This window comes from Periplaneta americana, chromosome 14 (assembly GCF_040183065.1).
Source record: "Periplaneta americana isolate PAMFEO1 chromosome 14, P.americana_PAMFEO1_priV1, whole genome shotgun sequence".
NCBI lineage: Eukaryota > Metazoa > Arthropoda > Insecta > Blattodea > Blattidae > Periplaneta > Periplaneta americana.
In genome coordinates, this window is record NC_091130.1 from 33850514 (window position 1) to 33875799 (window position 25286).

The following is a 25286-nucleotide window of genomic DNA, read 5'->3' on the forward strand; positions in this document are numbered from 1 at the left end:
TACATTCCGTACAAAAGAAACCAAATGACCTGGAAATGTACAAAAACTTCCCCAAACATGTTCAAACATTTTTAACAAAGTCAGAACAGGTCACATTGTCACACAATTGTACCTACACCGATTTCACCTTCCTGATAATCCTACTTATCTGTCGTGTAATAATCATGATGAAGATCTGGAACATATTCTTATATACTGTCCATCCTTAAACCACAAAAGAAGTAAATTAAAATAATCTATATCAGTTGCAGAAGATACAGTCCTGCAGTATATATTGACTACATCCCAACTCCCAACAGGTATCTATAATGAACACTGATCAAAATACTCCTCATTTCTCATGAAAAACAAAAACTGAATAAACTACAGTGGACTTTATGTTGTCAGCAAACAGTTGGATACATTAAGAAGATTGAAGATTGATTTAGTTACTTCTGCTACATGTTTCTATTTCAAACTATGGAAATGATTTCACTGTGTCCACTGTATATGTTTGTTGATAATTCTCAGAATTTAGGTTGTGTAGGGTTGCCAGATTTTCAAACTGAAAATACGAGAGATTTTGGAAATACCGTAATTACCAAAATCGTTTCTTCAAGACATTATCTACATATTTTACCTTTAGGAGCATGTTGTATACAGTATAACTGTACCAAAAGTACTGTAATTTAAAATGAATTTTATAACACTATTAATACTTACCACTTGCCTTGTATTCATCCAGAAACTTCTACAAATGAAATTTCCGTTAACAAAACAGGTTGAAAATTAATGAGAATTTGTCATAGATTACACTTAAAAATGTAATTTTAGAATAACTTGCATAGCATCATAGCATTATTCACATTTGCCGTTTAAATAAATAAATAAATGAATGAATGAATAAATGAGAGGATATCCACTGAAGATGAATAATTTTATTTTGTTTGAACAATAATCTGATAATCTTTCTTATTTCTAACACTTTACTGGAGATTGGAGAATTATATTTGCTATTACTAGTAAAGCCGAAGTTGAACCACTTAAAATAACTGTGCATTGAAATGAATTTATTCTGTAGAGAAAATGTGTTAGTGCCATCTCTAGTGCCTGAATTTCACCATCAAAGTGAGTGGAGTTTTTTCCCAACTGCTACATAGAAGCTAAATAATTTTAAGTAAATTCCAGTTCCAGCTCCATCCTCTACTTCCAGTCTGGATCCAACTGTATAAATATGTAATCATTGTGGTTCAGGGTATAAACTGTGAATCGTTTCCAATGTTATTTGTTTTTATTCATCAGGAGTCTTATTGCTTTTTAGGACGTCACAATCAAAGTTAATGTATAAAACTCCATCATGCTTTGTGATTGCCCTAGTCTTGACTATATTCTAAAGCCTTGTTTTATGACCGCTGATTTTTTAATTTAAACTGTAACACAATTAATTTGTAGATCCTGAGATGCCTCCACCATCTTATAACAAAGAGCGTCGTCGCAGTTCATGCTCAAGAAGTACCAGAGATCCTGATGAAATCCTGAGGAATCTCAAGGCAGTAAAGGGAGAGTTAATGTTAGGTCGGACTTTGAGCCTCAGCGGGGAGAAGAGGACACACAGACGTGAGTATTTTGTTAGCTACTTTATCTGTCTTAGGACTCTGAAATTTATAAATAAAAATAGACTACGCTAGTTTTATTGAGCGGTCCATTTAACTTCAGAGCCCTTCGAGGTGCGGTACTTGCCTTTATGATGATGGACAAAATTAATCACAAAATCGCGAATGTTACCTTCGAATACTCTGAATTAAATGGCCAATATCAATACAGTAATCAATGGGAAAAAGTTTAAGAACTGTGATAGCTGTCTCCACATATACTCATACATAGATGAATTGACACTGTTTACAGTGTTTCTAGATTTCGAAAACAAAGTAGATTAATTATAATAATGTGTTTGTTTTCATTTTAAAGATCTTATTAGCGTATTGTGACAATTGTGTGTTTTATTTATATTTAAATGAATAATAATATTGAGATTAAAGATACTTTTTATATATCTACAATAGTGAAATTACTTCATTATAATCTTCGTCATTGGTTTCTGTAGGTAAAATGAATGTTTTTGAAAGTTCTCCATAATTTTATGCAAAATAATTATACTCTAATATAACACTGGATTGTTAATATTCATTTAAAGTAATAATAAAAATAAAAATTATGAAACCGGAATGTATATAGTCATAACTGCGTGGTCTAAGGCTTCAAGCCTTGACTAGGATAAAGAATGACGTAGGGATTGTATTTTTTGGTAATAGCGATACGCACGAAATTTTCTACATTTACTTTCTTTGTTAAATTTACCCTTCTAGATATCTAAAATATCATATTTAAGCAAAGCAAACTCGCAAAATAACGCAAAATTTGGATCTTTGTGCGAAATATGTCAATAACAATGAAATATACCCCCACTTATCACAAAAACTACGAAATATGCTCCAAAATTTTATTCAGTATTGTTAAAAAACATGTTTGTGACTTTTCTTTCTTGTCAGTTGCTTAGTAACGCCAGTATTTCCATATTTTCTCTCTGGCTTTCAAAAAAAAATTGATTGCTGCAATATGAGACTATGTTTTGATGCGAAGAGGTTTTGTGATGACTAGATGTGAGTTTGATGTGAATTGTTTGCAAGCAGTGTGGTTCCCTACATCAGTCTAATGTGGTGAGTGAGAGGGTCTTTTCTGCATACACGAAAATATTCATTGACTGTCGCACAGCATAGTTTATGTTTTGGCAGTGCTATCCTGTGATATGTATAAATAAAAAAAAAAGTAACAAGAAGTTTTATGTTAAACATAACGTAATACATTTAATTTACAACTTATTTCATGAAGTACCCATCGAAATAGTGGCAGGTTTAACATCGGAATCACCCATTTCATTTCACCAAAAAATACGGTCTCTAAGAATGAGTGTTGTTTCAAGTCCTCATAGGGGAAGAAATTTTCTCTTGAAATTTCGGCCAGTGTATGGGACCTGTTCTCACCCAGCATCGTGAGACTTAGGGGAGCTAAAGTGAGTAGCGAAGTTGGGGGGGGGGGGATCATTGTGTTGATCACACATAGGCCTGTACTGGATGGATGATCGTTCACCTCTGCTGAGGCATGTGGACATGATGCTGGCAGTCGGCTAGTCAGCTTTGAACAATCAGGTTACTAGATTACATAACTTTTAAAATATTTGTAATGTTAATATAAGCCTTTTTACGATCTTAAAGATGTCCACTATCTAACTGTTACAGTAGTTATATGCATTTATTCTGTTCGTAATAACTTTCAGTGCACATAGCTAAATTATGAGTCGTAATTCAAATAATAATTGGATACATTTCATACTGCAGAGTTATTAAATTGACGGGACACTTTTTAAATAGCTGAAAATTTGTTAAATATGTAAAAATAACAACACCATTTAATTAATAAAAGTCTAAACATAACGAAACTTGTGAAATTAGGTTATAACACAATCACAACAAATACAATTGGCATAATAAAAATTTTATTTACTGCCAAATTGGTAACTAGTGCAGATGACATCCAAAGCTGAAGACATGACCGAACTATGGCTGTACAGAGTCTCAAAGAGAGGCTATCAATAAAATAAAACATACTTCAATTTTATGTTCGTTCCGTCTTATCTGGAAACCTAAATTGTCTGTGAATGAAACGATTTTATTTATATACTGTATATATGCAAATACTCCACGCATATTTTTTCCAGAATTTAGCGAAGAAAAACTGGGGTGGCACATTATTTGAAACACAATTACAGCCAATTTTATTTGTTTATTAATTTTTTTAATTTTTTCTCCTAAAATCAGGGTGCGTAGAGTGTCCACGTATATACGAGATATATTTTACCATAGCTTCAGAGAATGCAGAATAATCCTTATACTCCTTATGCTCTTGAAGTTTTGAGTCTTGGGACTTTTTTAATAGAAAACGATAAATTTAACAAGCATTGCATTACGTTTAAGTTTAATGCATCTAATAACTTATCACGAGAGAGTGTATGTTACTATATGCGAGTAGATAAACCAGCTTTGTATTTTAATATTAGTACCTATAGAAACAGACAAAACATACAGTTTACTATTTACAAGCAACATCAGATATTCAAAGAAATAAAATAGATATGATAAAATTTTCCTTAGTCCTATAGTCTTCACCTTAATTACATATGATACCAACATGGCATGCAATGATTAAAACATGAAAAATTCTGTTTGAATGTATGTGCTGTATTTAAGGGAGTTTATATTTTTATGAACTTCATTGGCATTATTTTACAGAATATTAAAAATATGAACTCAGTAAATTGGAAAAGAATTTAAATCATTTAATATAATATATACAGTGAGGGAAGTGAGGCGGTATGCGCCAGTATGGAATACCGTCACTGAAAAAATGTGATCTATAAAAATTTGTTTATACATTTCTTCACAGCAAAGAGTACTATCTGTTTGCTTCGTAAATCTAAACCACAGCCTTCTGGAACTGTATTCAACATGTATTTAGACACATTTATTTGATAAGTCAACCCCTGGAATGCTTAAAAGAGTAGTATTTCAAGTATAGAAGACTTATGGTGGCCATTGTTGCCAATTTAGTGACTGTCATTTTTGTTGCTGCACTTTTCATTAATAATTAATTAAGGGACTTTGAAGCTTTAACATTATTTTAAATAATAACTCTCAATGGACATTGCAAAATAATCTGATAAATAACTGAAGTAGTCAGTCTCCTTTAAGCCAAGCAACAACGCAATTCGATCACCTGAACCAGCTGTCGTGGTAAAGTCACTGAGAATGGAGAAGCATCTCCGAAACATGTCTGACTTTTACTAATTTTTTAATAATTATATTATATTTATTAGTGTTCATATAACTGTAATATATAATTTTTTACGTTTCTTAACTGAAGTAACTTGAAATTATTTTATTAAGAATTTAATGTGTTGTGTAAGCTTAAAAGATTCACGTTACTAGCTGCACGAAACAATTTATTGTATACATCATGTTTGTATTATGTTGTAAGGAAGGGGGTATGTCTTTTTTAAATTGAGGTATGCCAGGGGAAAATCTTGGGGTAGCATACAGCCTCTGTTTTTTCCCCACTTCCCTCACTGAATATATACAGGATGATCCTTTTGGGTATGGATCAAATAAAAACACTGTTAAACATGTACTACTGAACTATATATTTGTTGAAACTTTGTGTATACAGCATTGAAAGATGGGAGATTTCTCAGCACTCTACATGACCTCATTGCACATTCTGCACAATGGTGGTGCAATTCAGCCCATCTCCATTGTAATGTTAGAGGGGTGATTTGTTAGAAAGCTTGAGTAATTTTTACCCTTAGATCGTAAATGTTCCTGGGTTTCTGTGAATAGACAGTGTCTTTACAAAACCCCACATGAAGAAGTCGGGAGGGATTAGATCTGGGGAGTTTAAGGGTCAAGCAATTGGTCCATCATGACCATACCACATATGATTGAAAATGACAAACCTTCCTTGCCCAGTGAGGGTGTGCACCATCTTGCTGGAATGCAATGTTCATGTTGTTGTCTTGCTCAAGTTGTGGCAATAGAAACAATGCAACATATCCAAGTAAGATCCATAGTATATTGTTTTTCTGCGAAGAAGAATGGTCCATACACTTTATTGCGGCTCACTCCACACCATACGTTAACTTTTGGGCTCGGAGACATGCAATTGTGTGTGTTTACTCTCTCACTGACATGAACAGTTGCTTCATCTAAATAGCCATTTATTTAAGAAGCTATCATCTTCTGCAATCTGTTGACACACCATGAATGCGAAATTGAAGCGCAATAGAACCACAACTTTATGGAATCGTATTTAGGTACATTACGCACACCATACTCGTGTCGAAATTCTCTTTGAACTCGTTTAACACTCTCAAATTTGTGGCATACTAAAGAACACGTTGTGCTCACTGTTGATTTGTAGTATCCATTTAAATCATCTACGATTTTAATTTCACATTATGCATTGTTGATCGTCATTCTTGCCATGTGTGAAAACTCCCATCTCTTAAGCATAATATTACCAGGAAGAAATTTCTCATATTATCATAATAGCTTTATAATAATAAATTAATATTATCCATACTCAAACGAATCTGTCTATATTATATAATATGATTAACATTAATCTAGATAGGTCTACAATAATTACAAAATGTTACATTCATTACATACTTATGACTGAAAACTTGGATATGAATTAAATTAAAAGTTATTTCGAAAATATATAATGTTACGAACTTAATGTAGCTTATGTGAAAAAATGTTATAAAAATAACTGCAATCTACATAACTGATATTTAATCTCATTTATATGATACATAACCTTAAAAATTCTAAAAACTGCTATCTATTATTAAATAAATTAATATTTTATGTACCTAGAAACTTCTACAGAAAGTATTCCTGTATCTGCTGAAATGTAAACTTTATTTTTATTGTTTACGTTAGATTTAGGCTACTTAGAAAAACTGGCATTTTTCAGCAAATGGCATACGAGAACATCAAGATATGAAACACGATAACAACAAATAATTTTAAGGAAATAACATACTCTTATTGTAGAAAAATCTATTGGGACAGAGCATAATGAGTCATATTATTTTTCTGAGTGCTGCTATTAATCCATAAATTATTCCATCTTATTCTGATTCACTAAACAGGCACTCACATTTATAGTATTTACATAAATATTATGTATGAACATCTTATCCACGAATATTCACTCCATCTGCTTGAGAGACATTAAAATGTTTTAAATAAGACATGAATATTTTTAAAGGTAAAAATTTTAGTACTGACTCTATATTGAAGAAGATGACATGATGGGCAAACACACGCAAACATAATGGAAGGTACGAAGTGAAGGGAGTATTTTTATAGTAAGCTGGTAATAATACTTCTTATTTCTTCCTCTTTGCATCTTCTTTGAATGATATTTAATGTACATATGCTCATTTTTAATTGATTCCATCCGAAAGTATTTATGTACAGACCCAGGAACAGTTTTAACATGCTGCAGATGCTCAGTGCATTGAGCTTGCACAGTATGTTATAACTGGAACTTGTAAAATTCAGGTGCCTCAAGTTTTGTTTCTGGGTCTGTACTGTCTCAAGCATGTATGTTATGCATGTTTTTTTTTTATTGCATTTTGTGCACTTCTGTGAATAATGTACATATTTCTCCAAAATTATTAGTAAAGATGCACAATCTACAATCTATACTCTGAAGGGATTATCTTTTGGTTCTCGTAATTTGGTTCTAGACAGAATTTTCTCACATTTCTCTTGAGCCTGTATTTTATTCTTTAACACTTCTGTTAAGTTTTATACAGAAAAAGTAAATGCATATAACATATTTTGGTAATATATACAGAGTCAACCATAAGAAATGTCATTAATTTCAGGGGCTTATTCTTTGAGATATTTAAAAAAAAGTTTAATACAATTTTGCTCGTTTTTGCTTTCTTTTCGAGATAAAAATAGTTTTATATGAAACATTTCATAGCATGTTTTAAGAAAGTCATTGACTGAATTCCCAATATGCTCAGTCAATTTAAGAGAACAGTATATTATGATAATAAGTGATTGGAAGAATTTCAGTTTTGTCTTTTAAATGTGAAGAAATTTGATCCGAACAAATGTAACAATGTAAAATTCCTTTTCAGAACGAAAAGTTACAATTGTTGTTGTTGTTTGTTGTTGTTTTCTAATGCCAGGCGTTTGACAATAAAGTCATTTGACCTCTTGCACTCCATTATTTTTCAAAGATATTATCATGGCCAGCCACTGAAGCACAGACTTTGAGGTGTTCCGAATCCATTTCTTGGTTTGAGTTGCACAATGGGCAGTTAGGGGACTGATATATTCCAATTCTATGCAGGTGTTTGGCCAAACAATCATGGCCTGTTGCCAATCTAAATGCAGCTACAGACGATTTTCGTGGTAGATCGGGAATTAACTGTGGATTATGATGCAGAGAGTTCCATTTTTTCCCTTGAGATTGTGTTATCCAATTTTGTTTGTTGAAGTCTAAGTACGTAGATTTAATAAATCTTTTCACAGAGTAATACGTAGATTTAGTAACAGGTCTGTAAGTAGCAGTGCTGCCCTTCTTTGCTAAAGCATCCGCATTCTCGTTTCCCAGGATTCCACAATGGGATGGTACCCATTGGAATAGAATTCTTTTATTGAGTGATATTAATTGCGAGAGCATTTTAGTTATTTCTGCTGTGTGAGATGAAGGTGTGTGTTTAGAGACTATTGATAGAATAGCTGCTTTGGAGTCTGACAATATAACTGCATTCTTAAATTTATTGATGTGGCATAGAAGATTCCTGAGACTTTCACTTATTGCAACGATTTCTCCATCAAAACTTGTTGTTCCACATTCAAGTTACAATTGTTTGGGTTAGATTTCTGCACATTTAAAGAATAAAATTAATTTTTTTCAATCATCTATTATCATAACATACTATTCTCTTAAATTGACTGAACATATTGGGAATTCAGTCAATGACTTTCTTAAAATACGCTAAGAAATGTTTCATATAAAACCATTTTTATCTCGAAAAGGAAGCAAAAACGAACAAAACTGTATTAAACTTTTTTGTTTGAAATATCTCAAAGAATAACCCTTTGAAATTAATGACATTACTTACGGTTCATCATGTATATATATATTATGTACTGTGTATACTAGTAATATTATACATCAGTATAGTACTAAAATATGTTTGAAGTACTGGGTGTTCAGTTCAAAATGTGTCATGGCTCGCTGTATGCCGTCATGTGGCTAGCCGATGAGCCTAGAGAATTCAATCTTCCTACACTTCCGCAGAGGTGTATAACCTATGAGGTAGAGAAGTTGTCTAGCAAGTACGGCGTTCATTCTGAAGAGTACGTACCGATACGTACGGAAACGCCGGTAGTGGCAGGAATGTGAACTGTTTGGAAATACGTACTGTCGGGATATGGGGAGAGGGTTAAGACGATTACTTATGTATTTGTTGACATTAACTTCGACGGTCAACATGGACACGAAGCATTTGATTTGTGTTGTGGAATGTTAGAGTACGCAACCGATAACAAATACCCTGCGTACGACTTGCCGGCGCAAAACGCAGTTCGAAAGAGGTTATGGTAGCACACAAACCGTACAGACCGCCATCTGTTGCTACGACGTTCAAGTTATACTGTACACGTTCTCAAGTTCAGATTGAAGAATGCCTTAAATAATAGGCAACTTCTCTAACATATAAGCTGAAACTCGCTTCAAATCGGTGACCCAACAACAGTGACGTCATGACACACTTTGAAATGAACACCCAGTATATGTCTCGAATTTCATACTTACAAATAAACACAATTGCTCTGATTCGAAAATTATCTACTGCAACATACATACAAAATAATTTTAAAATAATAACTCAAAAATAGTTGTATATGAGTTTCTCAAAATGAATCTTACTGAACGCACAATGCTTGTATATAGAATAAAGAATAATGAAGTAACATTGTTACAATTAAATATATAAGATATTATGTTTGTTATATAAAATTGTTGGAATATTTCTTTCTCTTGTCTGAAAGCTGACAGATCTACAGTAATCCTTGTAATTTACTTTCAAGTGTGACTTAATATAGTTGTATCAAACTCACACTTTATCATGTATACAAAAGGACCTGGGTTTGATCTACCCCCCTGATTTGTTGAACTAGACCCAGTTTTTCTTGTGTAATGGACTTGGACTGTTAAGTTTTTGTGTAAAAATGAGTGTGTTTAAATTCTCTAATTGGCATGAGCATAGTGTCCTATTTTAAGTATTTCTATAAAATGCAAAGCGAAAAATCATAAGCTATTCTTATACAGAATAATTCAACATTTATGAAGTGTCTCGTGACCAGAATATTGTACGAAATGGAAATATAAAAATTGGAGATTTATCCTTCAAAGGGGTGGAAAAATTCAAATATCTTGGAGGAACAGTAACAAATATAAATGACACTCGGGAGGAAATTAAATGCAGAATAAATATGGGAAATGCGTGTTATTATTCGGTTGAGAAGCTTTTATCATCTAGTCTGCTGTCAAAAAATCTGAAAGTTAGAATTTATAAAACAGTTATATTACCGGTTTTTCTGTATGGTTGTGAAACTTGGACTCTTGAGAGAGGAACATAGGTTAAGGGTGTTTGAGAATAAGGTGCTTAGGAAAATATTTGGGGCTAAGCGGGATGAAGTTACAGGAGAATGGAGAAAGTTACACAACGCAGAACTGCACGCATTGTATTCTTCACCTGACATAATTAGGAACATTAAATCCAGACGTTTGAGATGGGCAGGGCATGTAGTACGTATGGGTGAATCCAGAAATGCATATAGTGTTAGTTGGGAGACCGGAGGGAAAAAGACCTTTGGGGAGGCCGAGACGTAGGTGGGAGGATAATATTAAAATGGATTTGAGGGAGGTGGGATATGATGATAGAGACTGGATTAATCTTGCACAGGATAGGGACTGATGGTGGGCCTATGTGAGGGCGGCAATGAACCTTCGGGTTCCTTAAAAGCTATTTGTAAGTAAGGAAGTAAGTAAAAAGCTTCAAGTAAAACAACTTTTGAAAAGAAATTCATGTCTAACAGACTGAACTTCACACGCTGAGGACCCTAGAACCTACCACGTCTTTGCAAACTTAGTAATGATCCTGAAATAAGAAATAATAATATTTCTGTTTCATATTTGTTCATTTTGTCCCCATGTTATCTTAGTTGGAGATCTGGCATCAAGCTTACTCCATGTCACAGTAGCCCCAAACGTATTCTCAGTTCGAAAAACCCGTTAAATCCTACGAAGAATATATATAGACTGTTCCAGAAACTCCATCTACATTATACAAATAGGCAAGCCAAATCACACCACCAGGATGGGTGAAAATGCTGGTTTAACGACTTTTAATACATAACTACTATCCTGAATGGGCTCATATGCTTCAGTTACTTCGTACAGATAGGCATCCATTAACATTAATGATGACAAAAATATTACAATAAACATGAAAAAAATAAACCTTATACATCTTGATTACACAACTTTTAACACTGTATCGCTTAAAGACAGATCCAAAACCTACATCAACACATAAACAAAATACACCCAAAGCTACACAACACATTAGAAATTGAAAACAACAAATCCACCAATTTTCTATGACATCACAATAACAAAAGTAGACAACAAACACACATTCAAAGTATATAGAAAACCAACAACAACACACATACACAACACATCCAACCACCCAACACAACACAAACAAGCTGCATTCCGAACAATGGTACACAGACTACTCAACATACCATTGAACCAACAAGATTACAACGAAGAGCTAAACACAAATACATAGCACAAGAAAACGGATACAACCCTAACATAATAGACAACATAATACGTAAGACAAAACATAATCACAAAAAACATAAGAATACAACACAAACACAAGAACACAAAAAAATACATCACATTAACATACGAAAACAAAAACACACACAAAATTGCAACCTCATTCAAGAAATTAAATTGCAACATCGCATACAGGACAAATAACACTCTACAAAAACATCTCAACACACAAACAAACAAATACAACCACACAGGCGTATACAAACTCAAATGTAACACCTGCAACAACTTATACATAGGACAGACATGCAAATCGTTTCAAACACGTTACAAAGAACACATCACAGCCATAACAAAATTACAAAACACCTCCACATATGCAGAACACATCACAAATGCTAACCACACCCACAGAGACATCAACACAGACATGGAAATACTACACATCCAAGCAAAAAGCCAGAAACTAAACACACTAGAACAATATAAAATATACAGACACACAAAAACACACCCCAACGAAATTCTCAACACACACACACACACACACACACACACACACACACACACACACACACACACACACACACACACACACACACACACACACACACACACACACACACACACACACACACACACACACACACACACTCTCTTTGACTCTACACTATATCACAGGAACACACCCTCACAGGAAACAGAACAAGTGGTGCCAAGACCAACAACGACCAGTTCTGAAGATGACCCATAAATAGGTCGAAACATGTAAACGAGGTACTTTGAAAAATAAACCTTAATTCAATGAAACTTTAACCATCTCTGTTATGCCTTCAAAATGCATCCAACATGATACATCAGCCATGCGAGTATACTACAGAAGAAGTTGAAGAAATGGACAATGTTTCTGGGACAAACTGTATATATCGCACGAAATATCTAAGCTTATTTACAATAGCATCAAAGTGTTGATCTGTGGTGCCAATATAGGCACTTCTAATTCTATGCTTTTGCAAATGAGATGAATAATAGCAAGCATAAAATATTAATAAACAAGTAAGCAAAGTGAGTAATGTGTAGTAATTTCAGGGTGCATGATTATAACCGTGTGCAACAAGTGGTATAGATGTAGCAATGTTCAGGGACCCTTAGCTCCATACCAGTACATTGAATCTGGCTGACATTGGTTCCAATACAAAAGTTGTTCTACGTTAAGATTTTTGCACTTTCCCGAAGTTTTGACTACCTTTTGAATTATTCTGTATAATAAACATTCTAGTTCCAATTTGTCTCTCTTTTTTTTTTTCAAGTTAGAAGAAGAATTGTGTGTTGAACAGTCATACTTAGGTACACATTATTTTCTAACTTTTATTAGCAAGGGAGATTGAGTTACAGTGATGAACAATACAATTGCAATGACTGAAAAAGCAAGTGTCAAATGTTATCTAGTATTTGATGAATGAAAATACTCTGTATTTTAGTAATTATTTTTGTTTGACTCTAATACCTAGTTTTTTGTACTCATACTCCGGAGGTATATGACATAGTAATTACAGTAGATGCAATACAAAATATAGTAACGAGCATTATTTTGAAGCCTACGATGAATTAAATCTATCATAACAATTAATGCTACTAACATCGCCAAAGTTGATGCAGTTATTATTAGAATATTAATGTACTTTTTAACGTTATACTTTTAAGATTTCATGTTTAAAAAGACTTATAAGCTTTTGCTTATTTGTGAAAATGGTTACAGTTACGTAAGTTACTTATAAAACACTTTTTGTAAGATAGAACTAATTGATGCATTAGGTAATGTACAGGATTATTTGCAGTGTTTCATTTTACTGATATACAGGGTGCACCGTAAGTAATGTCATTAATTTCAGGCGGTTATTCTTTGAGATATTTAAAACAAAAAAGTTTAATAGAATTTTGCTTGTTTTTGCTTCCTTTTCGAGATAAAAATTCTTTTTATGAAATGTTACTTAGCATGTTTTGAGAAATCCATTGATTTAATTCCCAATATGCTCAGTCAATTTAAGAGAGCAATGTATTATGATAATAAATGATTGAAAGAATTTTAGTTTTGTCCTTTAAATGTGCAGAAATTTGATCCTAACAAATGTAACTTTTCGTTCTGAAAAGGAATTTTAAAATGTTACATTTGCTGATCATGCTAAACAACTATAGGACTAAAAGCAAGTTTTATGGAAGAAACAAACAAAAAAAAAAAACCAACAATAAACCAATTACAACAACCGAGCTGGAATTCATGAGGAAAAACATTCTTCAAGCGAGCTATGAAGTTGCGTGGGAAATTGCTAGAGCATAAAACCATAAACGCAAGGAGAGTTTATTAAAAAGTGCCTCATTAAAGTAACACAATGTATATGTCCTCGAGAAAATACGAATTTGTATGTTAAAATTTTTGGTGAACTCTTTATTAAAAAAAAACAAACAAAAAAAAAAACAAACTTTTCTGTTTGCATAGATTTGAGTTTTTAATCCAGATTGTTTATAATAAATACACTAGTTCTGTTTTCATTAAAGATAGCAATGAGTTTGTACTATTTTATATACGAGCTGCCACTGCATAGTAGCAAGAACTGTTTGAGACAATCTAGCACACGAGGTGAATGAGGTAGGTGGGTTTGCTATGATCTGATCACTGTAGAATGACTAAATGCCTACCAGTGTTATAAGGAATGTTATTACTTTCTTCCTTGAGAAATTGTGATTACAATATATGATGATATTAGGTTATCTTACACAGTTGTTCAATTTATATAGAAGCCTCAAGTGATACTTTCGTAAATACTTGTGTATTAATCATTAGATCACTAATGTTAAGAAACTGGACACAAAACTGAAACACATAAATTTATGACATTACAAGAAATTTTGCATTCAATGAATACAAAATGGCTGATATCAACATGGAGAAGTAATAGTACATTTACATTTTATATGAAAAAGCAGTAAGTTAAATGCAGTTATTTGATTTTGTTGTTAATGCTTATCTTTTTCCTCCTTGACTAGTGATATCAATAAACAGTCACCATTACAAAAGCATATTTACCTGTACTTATCAGTTAAATTTATGATTATTGTTTCAAGCATTTTTTTTTTTTTTTATTTCTTCAAACTGGTAATTCTCTTGCTTTACATTTCAAAATTCAATATCTATATATTTTCCTTCCTTTCTTCTACTTATTCATTCGGTAATAAATCTAATAATATTCCATGTGTTTTTAAGTAACTCTAAGTTGTCCTAAACTTGAAATTCATTTAAGAATCTAATTTGAGAAAGTTTTCTTTTAATTTTTCACTTATGTCTTAATAGCTACATTTTATAGTTTAAAAAACTCTGACATCTTTTTGTTTGCGTTCATAACAGTCAGTATTACAGTCAACTTTGTCAGAATATATCGATATGTAATATTGGAGGTTACCTTTCTTTTCTTTTTATTTTTGCTCCGAGATCATGTTAGTCTGTTTTGGAGGGGGTGAGGTTATATGGTTTCCTTACATGATTTTGAACTTCATAGAATTTATAATTTTTCATAATGATGGGTGCCTCAGAAATTGTAAATAATAATTGTGAGGCAGTGCGAGAAAAATCTCGCGTAAGTTTTCTGCTTCATTAATTTATATTTAAGGATTTATCACACATTTCTTCTGTCATCAGTCAAAATAATAACAAAACATTGCATAATATAGAATAACTATAGTTTCAGTTAATATAAGGAACTGTTACAGAATATTACATTTTCATTTAAAAATAAATTACGTGGTAAAATACTATTCTAAAACTTCTGAAACTGAACAAAGCATAAATGATTTAAACCGTTAGGTGCATTTAGATTCAATAAATGCAATTTTATATATTGTCATACTGGATGGTAACTTCTATGCATAGGATATTTTAAATGAAACAAACTTAAATCATTGTTGGAAATCTTGCGGGATTAATAATATAGCACATAGTTTATTTATTCTGCCACCAGGGTGCAGTGCTGACAACGTGTATTACAACAACAGCAGCAATAAGTCCAAACCTCGTCCTCAACGCACAAGAAGTCGCGATGCACTGCTACCGCCAACAAGGCTACTTTGTAAGTTAGGCAAATTAAAGAATCAAAGTAGTCATAGCGTAGAAGGCAACTGCTTAAATAGATTTAGTCGTAGAGTGAATCACCTGTAGAAATATATTGTTGGAAAGAAGTAAATTATTTGCTTCCACAAGATGTTGTGAAAATGAATTGTAGTATTTTCAATCAGATAGGAATTCTGAATATTAAATAATTACGCAGTTAAGAAGATTACATTTCTTTACCAGTTTTGCTTACATTTCTGTTCTTCTATGTACTGTCAAATGTGGTAAATGCTTAACAAGAATTTTTATTTAAATATTTTTTTGTTTAGACATTAGTTATAGGTATGTAACAGTTGTTGCAATTACAATATTTTAAATGGTGGTAATTAACGTAGGTAATTATTTTTTTTCGATGTGCTTTTGGATAATAATTTTAAATTCAATTGTATCTACAATTTGCTTTCCATGAGTATAGTTTTTTTTATTATTCATGCAGTGGAAATATTCACATAGGAGCATAATAATATTCTCATTTGTATATCCTGCAGAGGTTATATTTTATGTCCAATTGAAGTTATATTTTGTTGCATTATAAATTCATTTTAAATACTGTATAAAAAGTAAACTTAATTAACAATACATTTTTACTGTTAGAATTCAGGCCACTATAGGGTCGGTTAATTTGTAATCAACAATAATGGTGTTCTTTTATTATAGCTGTGTATGGGAGATATTATGAGCGCCCTGTGTGAAACATCAAGGGTTTTGACCAACATCCACTACCATGAAATTAAATTTATTTTCTATGAGTAAATGAAAACAGAGTACGTAAATATTAAGATTTGAATAATAACTGGCACCACACAACCAATCACTATCCTAGAAAGAGTCATTGCAAAGCTGCACAAAGTCTAAGCATGAGTTCACAGCATTAAGGGAACATCTTTAAGCCTAAATCATAGTCTCTATGTTCACTGTAATTTGTCAGGAGAATGGAAGAAATCCAAGATCCTTAACATTGGTCAACAACAGCATTTTTAATTTGTGCTTTATTAGTAAACGTAGACAATGTTAGTTTCTCCTCTCCTCCTCATTTCATATTTTATTCTCTTGCTGGTAATGTATCTATGCTAAGAAAATCTCATATTATATCATTTTGTTTGGTTTTCTTATAACTTTCCCACAGTATTTTTTTGTTTTGAGGGAAAGACTCATTTTGAATATTCCTAGGACTAGAACAGAACATTTTAAATTGTAACAATTAGTGTTGTGGGATTTAATCGATTAATCGATCAATTTCTGTTGTAAGATTAATCGATCAAAAATATTTAATCGAATAATCTAGTCGATTAAAATTAATCGATTGTAGTTGATATTAATTATTATTTCGTTAATACAAATTCATACTAAAAATTCCGACAATATTTCTCTCTCAGAAATTGCTTACTTAAAAGTACAAAGGTACTGTTATTTTCTAACTGTAAACCAGTTAGAGTACGGAAAATCTTTGCACAAACACTTCAGAAAGAGATGGAAATATGAGGGCAGTGACCTAGTCTACCTCTATTGAAAGTTGAAATACAATGTGAAACCCTTATTATTGTGTTTTATGGTTTTCCAAGAAAACTTCCACCTTGTTGTCAGCTCATCTTCCTAGCATATAAAATACATACTTCTCTGGGATTCGTCCCTCTCATCCCTTTTAAAATAGCCATGTCTACACTGTGTGCAAGTGAGAGCGTAACTACCTTCTTCTCTTTTTAAAATCTGGTAATTCGATTACAATAGGGGCCAGTCTTCTGTTTCGACTGCTATAGTTTTGCCGTTGCAGTTTCTGTACTGAGTTTGTATATGAAGGTTATGTGTTTAGTTTGATAAAGAAAAAAAAAATCAGTTTTCTGTGGTTTGTGAAAAGTGTAAACTCCATTATATCATATGAGAATTTGAGACGTAAACTCAGTGAAACGTTTTGATTTAAATTGAACGATCGTGGAGAAGTGCTTGACAGAAAAGAAAATTTTTTCGTGTTTAGTGATGCAGGAAACATTGTTACTAAATGTAGAGCAGAACTTAATTCGGAGCATGTGAATGCACTCACATGTTTAAAATCATGGATGAAGCAGTATTAACTAGGTGAGTCTTCATACTTGTTATTTATGTTTGTCTCAAAAATTCCCGGAGAAATTGACACAATAAATTATAAGCCTCATAATAAATATGTTAGTAAGTAATTAAAATAGTTGTTTTGTAATATAACAATACAATATATACAGATATACAACATTAATTTAATACTTATGCTTATCACCGAACACAAGTTAAATTTAACAATAATTGTGTATTAAGTACAGTATATTAAAACATGTTTTCAACTCGATCAAAACTCGATTAATCTATCGATTAATCGATTAAATTCAAATAGTTAATCCATTAAATATTTTGATCGATCAACAGCACTAGTAACAATACATATATTGGGACAATGTGCTATCAACTCTGTAGCTGGATGCTTGTAGTAAGAAGTAAGAAGTAGGAAATAAGGCTAGAGCATTTTTATATAGTATCATTGAATGTGCTGTGGACCTTAAACAACAAATATGTTATTAATATGCAATGTCTGTCCAGAAAGTATCCACCATTTTGAATCCCTGTAGAAACACTTGCTCAGTCTTGACGTAATTTGATAGTCAGAGAGGATCTTACTGTGGTTGCATGAACACTCACTCTCCTATGGGGTTACTCACTTAACAGTGAGACGCCATTGAGTCAACTTGTGCGCGACATTGATATTGCATTCACAATAATTGAATGAGTAGATTAGCTAATCCATGTCAAGTTTTGCTTCCGATTTGGACAGTTATTCGCCGCAGAAACTATTCAGATGTTGAAGAGGGCTTTCAAGGATGATTCAGTGAGTGAAGCCCAAATAAAATCGTAATATGGATTCTTCAAAGATAGTGGACACCATAGAAAGTGAACCATATTTTGGAAGTCCTCCAACAAGCAGAATTTCCGAAAATTTAAAATGTATGTCGATTGTAATCAGCGAAAATCGGCAATAGACAATTAGGAAAAATGGATATTCTTGAGCTCATTTCCCACTGATTAGTTTTATGCCGTTTGTGCTTAATTAAATATGAAGAACAACCAATTTTACCAAAATACGATTAGATTTTTATTTTTGAGCCTGGCTGTCTAGGTCTGCAGCTGGATAACTAGTCTTACGCTGATTTTCTAGGCCTTAATCCGGATTTCTATGCCTTAGACCGCATTTCTACATCTTCGGTTGGTTGAATTTCTAGGTCTTACAATGGATTCTAGACCTTTGGTTGAATTTCTAAGTCTTATGCCAGATATCTTTGTCTATGTCTGGATTTCTAAGCCTTAGGCGGTTTTCAGGGTCAGTTTTCTAGTTCTAGGTTGGATTTTTTATATTTCATGCTAGATTCCTAGGTTTGTGGTTGGATTTCTATTTCTTAGGCTGGATATTTTGGCCTGTGGCTGGATTTATAGGTCTTAGCCTTAATGTTAGGATTTGACTGGATTTCTAGGTCTCATGCTGGATTTTTATGTTTGTGCCTGGATTTCCAGATATGCTGTTGGATTTCTATGTCTATGGCAGGATTCTAGCTCTGAGGCTGGATTTCTTTATCTGTGCGGATTTCTAGGTCTTAAGTTAGATTTCTAGGACTTATAAATTAAACCAAACCCTTTATTTCTATTAAATATAGAATATAATCTAAATTTAACAGAAGAAATACTGAAATCAGAAGTAAACATTGAAATAATGAAACAATTGTCTTTAGAAACAATTAATATTAGGTACCCTCCACAAAACTGGCTTCATTTATACACCGACGGATCCTTGATCTCCAGAGAACAAGGTGCCAGTGCAGGTGTTATGTGCTGCCTCTTCTCACTTTATAGATTTCTTGGATATGGAACAACAAGTTTTGATGGAGAAATCGTTGCAATAAGTGAAAGTCTCAGGAATCTTCTATGCCACATCAATAAATTTAAGAATGCGGTTATATTGTCGGACTCCAAAGCAGCTATTCTATCAATAGTCTCTAAACACACACCTTCATCTCAAACATCAGAAATAACTAAAATGCTCTCGCAATTAATATCACTCAATAAAAGAATTCTATTCCAATGGATACCATCCCATTGTGGAATCCTGGGAAATGAGAATGCGGATGCTTTAGCAAAGAAGGGTAGCACTGCTACTTACAGACCTGTTACTAAATCTACGTATTCCTCTATGAAAAGATTTATTAAATCTACATACTTAGACTTCAACAAACAAAATTGGATAACACAATCTCAAGGGAAAAAATGGAACTCTCTGCATCATAATCCACAGTTAATTCCTGATTTACCACGAAAATCGTCTGTAGCTGCATTTAGATTGGCAACAGGCCATGATTGTTTGGCCAAACACCTGCATATGGGTAGAATTGGAATATATCAGTCCCCTAACTGCCCATTGTGCAACTCAAACCAAGAAATGTGCTTCAGTTGCTGGCCATGATAATATCGTTGAAAAATATTGGCGTGCAAGAGGTCAAATTACTTTATTGTCAAACGCCTGGCACTAGAAAACAACAACAACAGATTTCTAGGACTGGCTAAATTTCTAGCTCTTATGTTGAATTACTATGTCTTAAGCCGTAATTGGCTTTATATTATATATTATACCTCGAAGTGATTACAGTATTATTATTTTTTGACATCGATATGCAACGAAATATTTATTTTAGAACGTGATATAGTCTTGAAGATGTTCCTCTTGGTTGACTGTATGTCTGAGTGTTGTAACCGAGTTGAAGTACTGCTTTAACAAAAGTAGCTTAGAATAATTCTTTATTACAGATAATAAATTTTGTTTTTAGGTTTACAGAGTAAAGATTTACGTCATAAGTAATGCAGTTCACAGAATTTAATGTTTTAGTGTGCTGTAATGGTTGACATTCTTTCCTAAAGCAGTATCAATTAATATTATATATTTTCTTGCACGTCTTATATAGGGTGTTTCAGAATAACTATTCCTAATTTTCAAATATAATAGTGAGCACATAATGAAACATTTTTTCGTAATAAACTAATGTCCAGAAATGCTTCTGTTTCGAGATGTAATGATAAGAAAGAAATGAAAATTTCAAAGAATCATAACATGAACAATTTATTTATTTAATTTTGATGGTTATACAGTAAATTATTAAAATATTATGAAAGTTGTATTCAAAAAGTTATAAATGCTGTTCAATGTTATTGCCTCATGAGTAATGAACATTGCTGCTACCTGCTCCATATGCCATATGCATGTCTGCTAATTCAACTTTGTAAACTGATGCATTTTTAATGATTGGAAATTTATAAATAGATCTGATTGAAATGTTATTTTATGCTCGACCATGCCGAAATGTAGTAATTATACACCTGGTAGCAGTCCTTTAATGCATGTCATTAAAGTACACCTACTCATTAAAGTACAGTTATTCAGCCTATGACAAGTCAGCTTACAGGTGTTCAGCCAATGACAAGTCAGCTTTGTTCCGTTATAAAACCGCAAGTATCGATTATTCTCGGATATGCAGTCGAAAGAGAATTAGCTAAAATTCACGGAGGCTGGAAATCCAATACTGTCGCAGAAGGTTATGTTCTGTTACTATAATAATTAGAGTTAATTGTAAGTAATATTCAAATAAATTCAATTTGTCATCTCGTTTTTCAATTCAAAATCAATTTTCAGGTTATATCAGAGTAATGTTCACCTTATTCTGTGCCAAGGTGAATTAAATTCGGCCTCGGAAAAAATCAATACTGTACTTTCGCGTCTGCGCACATCTCACAATTCAGGTCAGTTCGCACATAACCATAATTTTGAATACTTTCAAGTTAGAAATATGGTCGAGCATAAAAAGTCGTATGAAACTTGCCTATAATGGTAATTAAGACGCTCGTATGAAAATTATGAAACTCGCTTGCGCTCGTTTCATAAACAATAATACTTGCGTCTTAATTACTACCATTATAGGCTCGTTGCATAATGTACTATTATGACATACAATGAAATCAATTTCAATTGTTTCCATGGTAACGAGAATAGCAGAAAAATAAAGACAGCCATGGATGATGACAAAGTCAATGAAGAGTTTTTACTTGTACCATATTAAATCGACATGGAAGCATTTCGGGACACTATTTTATTAAGAAAAAGTGTTAAATTACATGCCCTTTACCACGTCTGGAAATTAGAATTAGTAAGTTGTTCTGAAACACCTTGTATATTTCACACGACAATTTTTGGCAAAAAAAAATACACTTCATAACTAACTTCGTAATAACTTTCATTTCAAAGAAATGGTAACAATTGAAAGGCGTAAGATTCTAATAAATTTGTATTAATAAATTTTGCTACAGTTTCGTTACGATAATTACGAACAAATTGGTCAAATAATATTTTGACGTTAAAGATATTCTTAGTTTGTAGTATACCAGTACTCTATCAGTCACTAATATACACTTAGTAGTATAAAAAGCGAAACATTGAATTTTTTTTAAATTCAAGATATTCATATAAATGCCTATATGTTAGTGAGTAGAAAACAATTGAATTGTTAATTAAACGAAATGTTGCTATATTATTGTGATAACCAAAATATTTTCGGTAGGGTATGGTTACCAATAACATTAACTTATAACTTGCAATAAAAAGTAAAAAAAAATAATAATTTAAAGTGTTTCTCTTTTTGTGCTTGTCAGTGTATTTTTATCGTTAAATCTGAATTTACATTGGAAAGACTAATCTGTAAGATTTCATGAACTAATTTCGTGAGGGATACTACTTGAGAATAACTCTTTTTACAAAATAATTATTGACATATGTCAGTTGTCCGACATTCACACATATGGGCACACATGAGTGTACGCATACACACACAATACACACATGTATGCACAACTCAAACAACAATCCATCCACCCACTCACCATACACGTAATCAGCCATCTAATTCATCTTAGGAATATTTTTTAAAATTCAAATAAACTCTTTCGCAAGCATTACATTAATATAGTAAGTAACAATTAAAGTATATAATATATCGTATTTTGGTGGTGATTTTGCTACTGTATTAGAGAAAACAAGCCTATCTCGAGATAGTTCTTCAATGAGTGGAAATATTTTTAATTGGTTAAATATATAAATATAATATTCTCGCACAACCTTGCTTGGTTCAGTCATTGATGTTGCAAGTAAATATCTGAATGTAATCATGTCATTATTCGAAACTTTTAAGTATATGATTCTTTCTACGATTCGGTTAGCTGAGGTTATTGGTGTTTTGTACATGATGATCTTTATGTGTGTGAAATCCAAGTTAGAGCTCACATTGTGTTGTCCATTGATTGTTACAAACTGAGAACTGAGCAAACTACTATAAGGGAATGCATTTTTTATGTTCACTGTTGCAAAAATTTGCATGGGTACTAGATAATATTTCATTCACGCTAGTTTTGAAACCTATATTAAGGTAAGTATGAACATCTGGAGTGAATTTTATATTCTGCGTTTTGAATATGTCTTTGACTAATATTAAGCGAGTTTAAAAGTTTCCTTAGTGTCTAATCTTTTTAAAATTTTATTTCTGAATCATAAAAGCTGAATAGGATAAAATGAACACGGGCTCAATATAGTATTATATCTGTGCAAATTATGTCTTCATGACATTCTATGAAGAATATGAGACGTTTAAACACTTCTAATTCCAAATAATAATAATAATAATAATAATAATAATAATAATAATAATAATAATAATAATAATAATATAATAATAATAATAATAATAATAATAATAATAATAATAATAATAATTTGTGCTTAATTGTATTTATTTCCATGATGCGGATTTTTTAGAGAAAATTAAATGTACCTATCGTATTTGTACAGAAATCGACAAATGGTAACAAATTTATACCAGGTTAATATAAGTTGGTTGGCTTAAATACACTACCACGAAGTGGAATGTATATTTACTTACAATGGAACATCACTCAATATTAAGAAAACTTCCAAACAATTTAACTTCCAATTCGAAAGATCATCCTGAAATATGGTGGAATCTATAATATTGCATCCTGCGATGCACATATGAACGAGCCAGAAAGAGTTAAAGAGATGGAGGTAGGGGTCTCCATCATTCAATGGGAGTCTATTACATGCCCTCTAATTGTGATAACTGTTCCAAAATTTGATCAGTTACATCATGGTGTGTTACAAAACGTTTCACTGTTTCTAAAGCAGTAACATCATTACAGGTCACAAAATTGTTGGAGGCGAACATGGGCAGTTTCGAATTTCCACGAATTTCAAATTGGGTCGAATATTAACAATGAACACGTGGTGTAGTTTTAAGTTTTTGCATTTTCATACAAATCTAATTTCTAGCAAAATTGATTTAGAATATAAAATGACATTTGGTATGTCTTGGGGTTTAAAATACGATCATGTAGGTTAAAAAAAAAAAAAAAACCTTAACGAAAAATCCATAAGCGAAATAAATTAACATGGAAAGTATAGGATTTTTTCCAGAATTTTAGAGAAACTTATGAAAGAAGTTTTACTGTATATACATACTTCCTCGTAATTCCAGGAGTACCAGAACTTAATAGAATAAATAGAAGATAACATTTTTAATATAGGCCTAGTACTTAAAATATTACAGAGCACAAAAATATTACAGAAAATGTTATAAATCTGGAACATATCTTATTTCATCAGCCCTATAGAATCAGCATCTGTATACAGTTAAAACTATTGATATATTTTATACAGGGTGAGTTTTAAGTCCACCGACAAACTTCAGGGGGTGATTCCTGAGTGAAAACGGAGCACAAAAGTTCATATCACCTTGTGTCTGGAAATGCATAGTTTCCACTGTAGATGGCACTGACGACATTCTCTTATAACGTGTGCGTTTTGTGTGTTGCAGATAGTGTGATTTAAACAACGTAGAAGCACAATGGTACGGTATTCATTCCAGGAAAAAGATGATGTATACCGAAAAATGGGTCCGAATGTTGTGTGATGTGGGTGGTGCTGTCTGTCAGGGTATGTGGCTCAGTACATCCGTGCTGGCCATACACGAACACCATCTCGGCTTGTTCCTGGAATGAATACCGGACCATTGTGCTTAAATCACACTATTTGCACTCAGTTCTCAAGATATCAAAATGCAAAAAGTGCACCTAATACACTGTGAAACACAACTTGAATCATGATAGTTCTTGGCATGTTGTGCAAGCATTCGTTGAACAGTGAGCAAATGAAAACTTACTGTGCTTGATCAGAAACAATAAGATATTCAAAAACTTAAATTGGTACATTGCTCTTCTGCTAGCATTTTAGGTCTTTGTTATAGACTCTTTCCCATTTGCAAACATTCAAAGCCATTTGTAAAGAAGTTTTGCATTGTGATATCTTGAAAACGGTGGAATTTAGAGCACTGTTTCTTTGATGTTTTGTGTTCAATTTTTAAACAGAGTAACCCTAAGAATTTGTCTGTCGAATTTTGTGACAACCTGGGTACTGTAGGCCTATTATTTTTAAATTCAGACAAGCTTTTACTGTATTCACACAATTTTGTTATTATAGTTTCCATCTGCAAAGTTTTAAACGTTTAATTTTGCATTC

At 32.4% G+C, this 25286-nt stretch overlaps 1 protein-coding gene across 1 annotated transcript in view; it reads left to right on the forward strand.

Annotated features, from left to right (window-relative positions):
* Fife (regulating synaptic membrane exocytosis protein fife) overlaps positions 1-25286 on the forward strand; it is a 1049884-nt gene that overhangs the window by 997919 nt on the left and 26679 nt on the right. Inside the window, exon 23 of the mRNA XM_069845197.1 lies at positions 1432-1596. Coding sequence (XP_069701298.1) covers positions 1432-1596 — 165 coding nt within the window. The remainder of the gene's footprint in view (positions 1-1431; positions 1597-25286) is intronic.